This window comes from Sciurus vulgaris (genome assembly GCF_902686455.1).
Source record: "Sciurus vulgaris genome assembly, chromosome: 4".
Lineage (NCBI taxonomy): Eukaryota > Metazoa > Chordata > Mammalia > Rodentia > Sciuridae > Sciurus > Sciurus vulgaris.
In genome coordinates, this window is record NC_136464.1 from 34,205,707 (window position 1) to 34,217,475 (window position 11,769).

General features: G+C 34.8%; 1 protein-coding gene across 2 annotated transcripts in view; it reads left to right on the forward strand.

Annotated features, from left to right (window-relative positions):
- The window catches only part of LOC306660050 (cytochrome P450 2C18-like), a 77,264-nt gene extending 65,798 nt beyond the window's left edge, over nt 1-11,466 (forward strand). For both annotated transcript variants that reach the window (XM_079138128.1, XM_079138129.1), the window contains exons 7-9: nt 453-640; nt 9,381-9,522; nt 11,270-11,466. In XM_079138128.1, the coding sequence (XP_078994254.1) occupies nt 453-640; nt 9,381-9,522; nt 11,270-11,451 (512 nt within the window). In that variant the 3' untranslated portion in view covers nt 11,452-11,466. The remainder of the gene's footprint in view (nt 1-452; nt 641-9,380; nt 9,523-11,269) is intronic.
- The last annotated feature ends 303 nt before the right edge of the window (nt 11,467-11,769 follow it).

The window sequence follows — 11,769 nt, forward strand, 5'->3', positions numbered from 1 at the left end:
ATTTTATTTTGGCATAAAATTAATGTTTATATCTGTTTTGCTTTCAGCAATGATAATAATTAATTACTCATGAGATAAGCTCATATTTTGAAACATTTTATCATTTATATTTATATTTGATATAAGCTAGAATGTTAAGCTTATATAAATTTGTAGATATGTTTTAATACCTCATGTGTGGGAGAGTCATAAATGTATATGAATCATACATTTATGTATATGCATGTATGTATTTTTGTATGTGTATCAGTATTTGTTGATAGATCTTGATAAATAGATATAGATACATATAGTATCATGGTGATCTTTTTAATTCCCAGAAGTACTTGTTGCATATAAGTCATATTTCTAATGCCATTTGGATACACCCATGATGTTTCACATAACCTTGAATATTTTAAGAAATATACTATTTGTGTCTTTTCCATTAGTTCTTATTTTTATCTTATCAGAAAAAGTCCAGGAAGAGATTCACTATGTGATTGGCAGACACCGCAGCCCCTGCATGCAGGACAAGAGCAGTATGCCTTATACAGAAGCTGTTCTGCATGAAATTCAGAGATACATTGACCTCGTACCAACCAGTGTGCCCCATGCAGTGAACTGTGACACTAAATTCAGAAACTACTTCATACCTAAGGTAAGATTGTTCTTCTCACATTGAAGTCCACAAATTAGCATTATGGTCCCAATCCTCTGCCAACTCAAGGGAGAGAAGTACAAAGCTCATCCAATGAAGCACCTTGATGGTCTCAGTGCTGGACAGACTAGGTCATGAAGTTCCATAGCTGTTCCTGATATCCAGCAGTGTGGAGTTTCCATATTTTTTTCTGCTCCTTCAAGATTGTTTTTTCTACTCTCAACTCTTTCTATTTCCAATTGAATTTTGGAATCATTTTGTTAATTTCCAGAACCACTCTCCTGGGATATTTTTCAGCATAATATTAAATCTATAGATCAGTTTGGAAAGAATTGACATCTTAACATGTTGAATATTTCAGTTAATCAATATTGTATATGTTCTCATTCTTTTTTGTTTTCTTTATTTTTTCTAACAATGTTTTGTTTTCAATGGAATGATTTCACACATTTTGAAGGGTTTAAAAATTTTTTTTGTATTATTATATATTTTTTTGTGGTGCTAGGAATTGAACCCAGGGCCTCCTGCATGCATGGCAAGCACTCCACCAACTGAGCTATATCCACAGCCCCAAAAGATTTTAAGTAGTTAAATAATGTTTGAAAGCCAATATAAATTTACAGTTTGAATAATGACTTTTCCAATGTGATGTTCCAGGCATTTGGGCATATTGCTAGTTTTATTTTAATGAATTTATATCTATAATTCTTAGTTACTTTTTAAATGATTGCTAATAATTTGTGTTTACAATCTTTTGAAATTTCCTATGTACCTTATCCTGCTATCTTATTAGTATTTGTTTTATTTATATTTTCCTTTCCTAGTGACCTTAATTTCTGTTTCTTACATTATTTTCCTGGCTCCATGGCCAGTACAGTGTTGAAAAGAAGTGGTGCATTAAGCAAGCTTTTAATTGTTTTTAAACCTAGCAGGAGGTAAAGGTTTAGCATCATACTATTGAGTGTAATGTTTTATGTACATTTTTGCAGATATTCTTGAACAGATTAGGGAAGTGTTCCTTCCATGTTGTGTTTGATGTTTTCTTATACTATGCCATTTTTTAAGTGTAAGGTACAGTTCCATCAATTAGATTCTCTGCATCCTTTGATCATGTGTTGATGGTCCTGTATTTTGGTCTTGTTCTCCTCTAAATATGTATAATGTAAATATAGACATACAACTGTATTTGATCTTCTACATTTTAGTATAGACTTTTTCTCTTCCCATATTTTTTATCAGTGCATTATTGTTGTGATGAAATTTGTTGTCACATATATATGCATGCACATTATATAACAATATAATTTGGCCAATTAGCTCCCCACCATTTTTATTAATATTTTTGACAGATTTTTCTCCAACTTTTCCACTTGATATTTCTTTGTCATATTTCTGTCAAATAATGCTGGCCTCATAAAATAAGGAAGGCTGTATTTCCTTCATTGAGACTACTTTTATTATCTTTCTGTTCTCCCACTTTCTTTTTTTTTTTTTCAGTCTCTTAGTTGTATCTTTGGAATGCCTAATAATATTTGCTTAAGTGCAGTTATGTAAGCAAAGTTGCAATTTCAGACGATGCTCACCTTTTTCCAGTAGATTTCTTTCCTTCCCTACTAGAGAGAATACTATGACGCCTCCTGCCCTGACTCACAATTGTTGACTAACAGGGATAAAAAATGACTACAGTTATCAGCCAATCTCAGGTTCCCCTAGCTGTGTAATCTTGGAAACAAATTTTATCTCAGCAAATTTCCAATGAGTCTAACAAATTTTCTTTATTCCTTTATACTTTCTGGTCAGTATGCTCCTATCTATTCTAACTCTCTTAAAACCAGAACATATGACTAATAAAATTTCCAAATGATAGAACTGCGAGTGGTGTTTTCATGGTGAAGAAAGAATTATGATTTTACTAAGATTATAAATATTGTTTTCTTCTTCTATAGAAAAGGGAATGGAGAACTTTCCAGAGAGGTGATGGGGCTTGACCTGATGATGAAAAATTTCATTCAAGGGTTAGATTTTTTTAAATTCAATTTGTTTTCAGCAACGAAAACAAGCAGAAGATCATGTTATGCCTAATCTCTGTTGAGATTTGATAGCCCAGAACCCAAGACAATGAGCTTTTCCTTTCTGTATCGAACAATGAAGGAAATTGTACCTGCATAGGTTATTCTAATGACCCCCTTATGAATTATAAAAATAAGTTCTGCTATCACTCAGTGAGGTGGATAGTTATCTCATACTAGACAAAGGTGCCAAAAACCTACAGTGGAGAAGATAGCATCTTCAATGGTGCTGGGAAAACTGGAAATCCATATTCAGTAAAATGAAACTAAATCCCTATCTCTCACCCTGCACAAAACTTATCTCAAAATGGATGAAGACCCTGCACTTAATAAAACAGAAAGCAGGTCCAAATTTTCATCATGTCAGCTTAGGACCAGAGTTCCTTTACTAACTCTCAAAGCACAAGAAATAAAAGCAGAAATCAATAATTGGGATAGATTCAAACTAAAAAGCTTTTTCTCAGCAAAGGAAACAATCAACAATGTGAAGAAAGCCTACAGAGTGGAAGAAAATCTATGCCACACACACTTCAGATAGAGCCCTAACCTCCAGAATCTATAAAGAACTCAAAAAACTTTACATCAAGAATACATATAACCCAATCAATAAATGGGCTAAAGAATTGAGCAGACACTTCACAGAAGAAGATCTATAAACAATCAGCAGATATATGAAAAAACGTTGAACATCTTTAGTAATAAGAGAAATGCAAATCAAAACTACCCTAAGATTCCATCTCATCCCAGTTAGAATGTCTATTATCAAGAATACAAGAAACAATAGGTGTTGGCAAGGATGTGGGGAAAGGTACACTCATACATTGCTGGTGGGGTTGCAAATTGGTGCAACCACTCTGGAAGCAGTATGAGATTCCTTAGAGAACTTGGAATGGAACCACAATTTGACCCAAAGTACTTAAAATTAGCATAGTTCAGTGACACAGCTACATCAATGTTTATAGAAGCTCAATTCACAATAGCTAGATTGTGGATCCAACCTAGATGCCCTTCAACACATGGATGTATAAAGAAACTGTGGTATATACACACCATGGAATATTATTCAACCATAAAGAAGAACAAAATTATGGCATTTGCAGTTAAATGTATGGAGCTGGAGAATATCATGCTAAGTGAAATAAGCCAATCCCAAACACCCAAAGGCTAATTGATTTCTCTGATAAGTAGATGGTGATACATAATGAAGGGGAGAAGAAGGTAGGAATGGAAGAAGGATGGAGTGTATATAGGAAAATGAGTCTGGAGATAAGACAAACAGCAATACCCTATGATTATACAAATGGTATACTACTACTTTGTGATGAAAAGAGAAAAGGTAGTTGATCCCATTTGTGTATAATGATTCAAAATTTTAAAAAATTAAAAAAACAAAATTTATCATATAAAATATTAATATTTTATGTTTTTTTTAGCAATTCACATGTTTTATCAAAAGGGTATTTGAAGGTCTGGGGATATAGCTCAGATGGGAGTGCTTGCCTCCCAAGCATGGGACCCAGGGTTCAAGCCCAGCACTGCAAAAAAAAAAAAAAAAAGAAGTATTTGAATCTAAATATTAGTACTAATGTGATTGAAAGGTTCTAATAATCTTTGTTTTATTTCTTTGTTTTTCTTTTTGGTATTGGGGATTATACCCAGTGGTGCTATACAACTGAACTAAATACATGTCCTTTTAATTTTTTTATTTTGAGACAGGACCTTACCAAGTTGGTTAGGTTCTCACTAAGTTGCTGAGGCTGGCCTGGAACTAGGGATCATCATAACTCTGCCTTCCAAGTCACTGGAATTACAGGCATGCCTCACCATGCTTGACTTCCTATTGCTTCATATTTCATAAGCCTATAACTTGTAAAATAGAATGACCACATAAATTTAAAAACATGCTGTCTATGAACAAGTAGGACAGCACTTATCTTAGTCTTTTCCCAAATAGGATTCAGTATCTTTCATCATTTTTGGAATAAGGGCAACAAAATATTGTTAGATAGAGGCAATACATTTTATAGTGTTCTAGAGCACACTAGGATAACTTTACTGTACAGCCATTGATTATGTATCTTATAAGTAATGAGGACAGCAGTTCAAATGTGACCAAAGAAAAAATAATGTGATGGAAATGCTACTTATACTGATTTAATCTTTACATCCATGCAATACATCTTCACACCATAAGTAAGTACATAATTGAAAAAAAAATTCTCCAAACCTAAAAACCTACAATACACAACAGTGCATTCTGGTGCTGTCTCATTGAGTGGCCAAAACTGAATTGAATTGCAGTGAATTATTGATATTCTTTATTTTATTCCATTTTCTATGAAATATGTATTTATTTTGCTAAAAATAATCTTGTATTCCATTCTATGATATTAAACTATATTACGCCATTGGAAGTATCATAAATATCCAAATTGCTTGTACCATGATGCCTTTCTAAAATGTTAAACAGTGTGACAATGGAGCAATTGCACCTCTAAGACAGAGGTTCTTACTTGAGGACTGAATTGGACAGGTGGCAGACAATAAAACTGCCCCCTCCAGACACACACACACACACACACACACACACACACACAAACACACTCACAATCTTGAAATGGCTGATGAAAGAAACATTTTGAGAAGGATGGCTTCCTCTGAGATGTGGAAGGGTCAATGATGATTACTGCAGTAAGAGCATGTCTCTTCTGTGTTGGGGAGTTCTGATTTCTCAACGAGGAAAATGCAGAATCAGGATCACAGTTGCATTTATAGGGCAGCGGGTGAAAGAAATATCACTTGTGTGAAACAGTATTTCCCCTTTGTCTTCTAAACAAATCAGGTACTGCCTTCTGTCAACTGTATCCAGAAAATGGATATCAGGCAGCTACTTAGAAATGCAAGTCACCTTGATCTAAGAATTTATCTTATCCAAGGATCAGGAGGACCTCAGTATCAACTATGGCTCTGAAACTCCTAACTACTATCTTCATTAGATTTGTGATCCCTTTGAGCCTTGGCTTTCTCATTTTCACACTGTTGATAATACCTTATTTGCTTCCTTATGATTCTGTGAGAGTTCACCAGGTAACATCTGCAAACAAAAAGTAATACTAGGGGATATCATTTTCATCCAAATCTCTAATGCAAAGGCTGAGAGAGCATTATGTTCATGAAGATATGTATGTATCAATGAGCAGTTTTATGTGCTATTGGCAGAATTCTAAACTGGTACATCCATTTTGAAGAACAATTTGGCAGTATCTATTTAAGTAAAAATGTAACCCAGTCTCAGTGGCACACACTTATAATTGCAGCAGTTCAGGAGACTGAGGCTGGAGGATTGCAAATTCAAAGCCAGTCTCAACAGTTTAGTGATGCCCTAGCAACTTAGCAAGACTCTATCTCAAATAATAAAAAAATAAAATGAGATCTGGCTGGGAATGTAGCTCAGTTCTTAAACACTCTCAGTTCAATACTTGGTCTAAAAAAAAAGAAAAGAAAAAGAAAATATAAAATGTATATTCTATGATGTAGAATTCTAATTTTTGGTATATACTCCAAGTGCAAACAGGAATGTCCAATATGTGCTCATTACAGTTGTTTCTCACAAAAAAATCTGCAAATTGCCTAAAGTTTGTCAGCAGTGTAATAGGCCAGTCATAGTATTCAGCATGTAAAATGTGGCTGTGTGTATAAAATAAGGCAGTACCTGAATTTTTTTCTTAATACAAAATAAAAATGCAACAGGATACCTTTAATTTGGGTGGAAAAAAGAGCAAAATAAGAAGTTGCATAAAGCTGTTGTATATGGGTTTATTTGTCTTACATCCATAGAACAATTATGAAGGAACATATCACTGATAGGTGGCAACAGTGGTTTCTGAAGTGTCCAAATGGGTTCTGTGGTAAAGTGAGAGGAAAACTTAATTTTCACCATAAATTCATTTTGATACAATTTCTTATTCTATATTTTTATTTATTTGTGCTTTTAAGTTATACATGATAGTAGAATGTATTTTTGGTGCTCTTCAACAGAAGAATGAATAAAAAAATGTAGAATATAAATGTAATGGAATATTACTCAACTGTGTTCTATTTTTGATGGAGTACTAAGTAATGTAATGTAAAATAACTCCCTCACTTTCTTTTTCTTTTTTTGCAGTGGTTATGATCAAACTCGGTGTTGTGCATGCTCCGCACTCTACCAATGAGATACATCCCCAACCTACAACTGAGTCTCTTATGTATACAGTCAAAACAGTTGGAACAAATAAATGCACTGGTGCAGCCACATAAAAATTAAAACATAAAATATTGCTGGGCATGATAGGCCATGCTACTCAGGAGGCTGAAGCAGGAGGATGGCTTGAGCACACAAGTTTGAAAGTAGCCTAAGCACCACAGAGAGATACTTTGTCTATGGATCTAATATTTCCATTACCCCATAAAGATTCTACATCCTCCTATTACAGCCAATAATACTTCCTCACGTTCAGGTCCTGGTGACCACGGATCTGATTTCTGCCCCTATGGTTCTGATTTATCAAGAAAGTCATACAATAGAATATGACATAGAACACTACATAATCAAATCATTTATCTCTGGCTGATTTACCTTCATTTATTCTTTCTCCAGTATTATTCTTATTGATCCAAATTCAAAAAAAATTTATTGGCATGTAATAATTTTACAGAATAATATGTTTCATTGTGGCCAATTGATACTTGCACATAAAATAATTTGATCAATTTCATTCCCCAGTATCTTCCTGTGCCCTCCCCTCTCCTCTTCCTCCTCCTAATCCCCTCCCTATACCTTACTGGTCTCCATTATATTTTCATGTTTCTGTTTTTTAATGTACAAGAATATGTTTTAGATTCATTTTCATTTACATGTACTAGTAGTTCATTTCCTTTTATTTCTAAATTGTATTCCATTATAAAGAAGACCATGAATTTTGTATTCACTCATAAGGAGTTGGATAATTTTGGTTGTTTCTGGTTTTTGATTTTTAAATATACTTAATATGAACATTTGTGTAAAAAATTTGAAGTGGAGTATATTTTCATTTCTATGAATTAATTAACTAAGATGAATATTATTGCATAAATTTTTAGGTTTATGATAAACTGACAGAATCAAGGTTTTCTTTTATAATTGCACTTTATTAAAAAAGAAATATGCCAGCTCAAGATTGCACAATTTGCCCATACCTGTTTTCAAGAATTCTAATATTTTTAGCTCCTACAATTAAGTTGGTTTTTGATTTCAAGTTAAATATTTGTGTCTTGGAGTAAATGATCATGTAATTGTTTCCTTTCTTTTCCTTTCTTTTCTTGAGACAAGATGTCTCTATGTTTCACAGGTTGATGCCAAACTCTTCGGTTCAAGCAATCTTCAGGCCTTAGCCTCCTTAGCACCTAGGGCTATAAGTATATGCCACCATGTCCAGCCTATTTGTTTCTATATGAAAAGTATTCAGTTGATACAATTTTTGAAATTATACCTGTCTTTACATCCTCAAGAAACATTTGTATCTTCCGGGTCCACCGCATAATCCAATACACCCCTCCATTTATTCTAAGTACTTAAAGTCAGCATACTAAAGTGATGAATGCATATCCATGTGGATAGCAGCAATATTCACAGCAGTCAATACATGAGCCAGCTTGGATATCCATCAACAGATGAAAGAATAAAGAAATATGGTACATATACACAATGGAATTTTAATCAACCATAAAAAATGAAATTACATCATTTTCAGGAAAAGAGATGGAAGTTGAGAGCATTATGTTAAGCAAAATAAGTCAAACTCAGAAAGTCAAGGGACACATGCTTACTGTTGCATGTAGAAAAAGAGGGAAAAAGGAAAAAAATCTGTGGGTGTATCATTAAAATTTAATAAAGATCAATGAAGAAGACAAAAGGGACCAGGGGGAATTTGGTGTGTGAGAGAAGGGGAAGAACAAGGTATTGACACTGACTAAGTTACAGTGTTATATTATGTGCAAATATGAATTTAAAACAAAAAAATCCCAGTAACAGGTATAATCGTAGTGAACCAATAAAATATGGGAAAAATAAACATTTTTGAATACTGATTTTAAACAAATATGAAACATTTGAAATACTTTGGCCTTTATTTATGATTGTCAACAAATTTTTGAAAATATTCTTTTCAAAATTTATCATCCATATTGCATTTGGAAAGATCACCCAGTGTTCTCAGAAAACTCAAATTTTGTGATAATGTCAAATATATTAAGTTGGCTTCTCCTGTACTTTTTATTATCTTAGAAAGGTCTTATAAAACTATCCTGGATATTTAAAAAGCCACAGACCCATTTTAAAGCAGAATCCTATACAAGATGTGTGAAAACTGAAGTTATAAAATAGAGTATTCATTAAGAGCAGATATCAGCATCCAAACATGATGATGAAGAGAAAAGAAAGTTTGGTGCTCAAGTACTCAAGTACTCCCTATGTCAAATGCTACTGGGCATACTTTAACAATGTCCTAGTCACTGGCATTAAACTTGCATTTTATTACTTGTTTGGTTAACTGCTTTTCTTTAGAAAAGGGCTTCTTATCTATAGATCATAATGTTTGGGCTAAGCTCTAAGACTTCTTTACAACTCGGTTTATCTTGTGTGTTCATTGCAGGGAACAAGCATAATAACATCACTGACTTCTGTGCTACATGACAGCAAAGAATTCCCCAACCCAGAGAAATTTGACCCTGGCCATTTCCTGGATAAGAGTGGCAAATTCAAGAAGAGTGACTACTTCATGCCTTTCTCAACAGGTAATAGAAATTTATTTCCCCTGGGACTTCAGTGGATCAGATACCTTCATGGGATCAGTTAAACCTGCATAATGCTCATTTTGGAGCTGGTAGAAATGTTCTTTGCACACGGTCAAGATCAACAATCCCAGTGCTCATAGACTGTCCAAGATCAGGCTACAACATCATTTCTGGGTTCTCCTAATGGGGCTTTGGGTTAATTGACCTACTTCTTCCAAAGTATGAAAGCTACAGAGAGGGTCTATTGAGTCATGCCTCAAAATACAATACTGTGTCTCAGACACTTCTCAGAAGATGAAATTCATCTCAACTCTCCTCATCTTCCCTGTGAAAAGTATCTAAATACACAACTTTGGTGAGTACCTTCCATGGGGTGGCTCTCATTCCTCTGATGAGCTCTGGGTATGGTAAGTATCCCCAGCACACAATAGGGCAGCAAATGTGTCCCACACTTCAGTTAACCAAGCAGACTGTTGAAGAGATTGTTGTAATCCAATATGACAAGTCTTGTGGGAGAAAGAATAAAGGATTGGCTGTTCATGATGGCAGAGGGAGAAAATGCCTCCTGCTTGTTCTCTCATACCACATAGTGAGGCATCAAATGGATTGAGTGGCATTCAAATAGAAGAAAGGACACTAGAGCTCCCTTATAAGAGGCAAAGAAAATGAACTGAAGAGAGGCAGGGCAATTTTACAGAGGCAATTGACCATAGGAGTAGGATATTTGCTTCTGGTTAAGGATGCCAGAGCTTTCTGACTGGTGAATGACGGTCAGCAAACCTTGTGAGTGAGGCACATTATGGTTTTAGGATACCAGAGCACCCTGATTTCCCTACATCTACTTCATTTTTGGAACAGAGGGATCTTCACACCTGAAATGTGTGCTGAATCTCTGACATATCATGGCCCAAATGTTTCTTTGACACTTCAGTCTTGCTTTTAGATTTTGCACTACAGATACTCATATGACAAAGATTAGCCATTCCTTAATGGAAATCCTATTTCAGAAGGTTAGAAAAATAGTGAGTAATGATTTAAATAATACAAACTTCACTGCTGAGTAAAACCAAAGAGGATAAGACTCTAGAGCCTGGTGGAATCACAAACAGTGTTAAAGAAAATAACATTTGATCTAGGATCTGAGAGAAGTATGAAGTGCATCCTGGGCAAAAGGAACAGTGAAATAAAGCTTGAAATTGCATTCTATGTTTAAGGCTGATGAGGCTCATTGAATCAGAAGAATGGGTAGAGAGATCATGGAAATCAGACTGGGAACAGGGAACACAAGTGATCAGTGTGTGTTTCTGGGAAAAGATTGATGGAAACATGAAATGTCAAAAAAAAAAAAACAGTTTTAATGTGGTATGGTTAATGTATTTCTTGAAAGAAAGCTGATGCTCAATATATATTGATGGAATGAGCAGTGCTGATAAATTATTAGGTGGATAGCAGGCATGTTCATCCTTCTCACTAATCAGATGGATTTATATTTACTCATTTAAATTTTTTTTTACTTGTAAATGGACACAATAACTTTAATTTTTTATTGATTTAATATATTTTATTTATTCTTGGTCCATCCATCCATCCATCCATCTATCCATTCATCCATCTGTCCATCCAATAATTCATGAATAGTGACTGCATTTTTCTTGGACCAGACAGAAATATAGTGTTCAAGGAGAATTTACCCTCTCTCACTTTTTTTTTTTTTTTTTTTTTTTTTTTTTTTTTTTTTTTTTTTAAGGAAAACGGGTTTGTGCAGGAGAAGGTCTGGCCCGCATGGAACTGTTCTTATTCCTGACCACCATCTTACAGAACTTTCACCTGAAATCTGTGGTGGACCCAAAGGTTCTTGATACCACCCCAGTTGCCACAGGGTTTGTCTCTGTGCCACCTGCATACCAGATCTGCTTCTTTCCTGTCTGAAGAAGAGCAGTGTCCTTTGGCTGCTGCTGTGCTGTCCTCTGGAATCTCCTCTTTGGAGCATGCTCCACCTCCTTCCCTGTCAGGCGATTCTCCTCTAACCTGCTTCTCCCCACCTTATTCCTTTGAATTCCAGTGAACATCCAGCCCCACTGGATAGAGTGTCCTCAGTTTTCACAAAGGTGTGCTCCTGTTCCCTTACTCTAACTCTTGCATTACCCACTCTGCATTTTAACACAAAAGTGGCTTTTCAGTATGCCATCACTTTAAACCAAGGAGAATCTGGGGGACATTATGGGAAGTGCAATAAGTCATGCACAG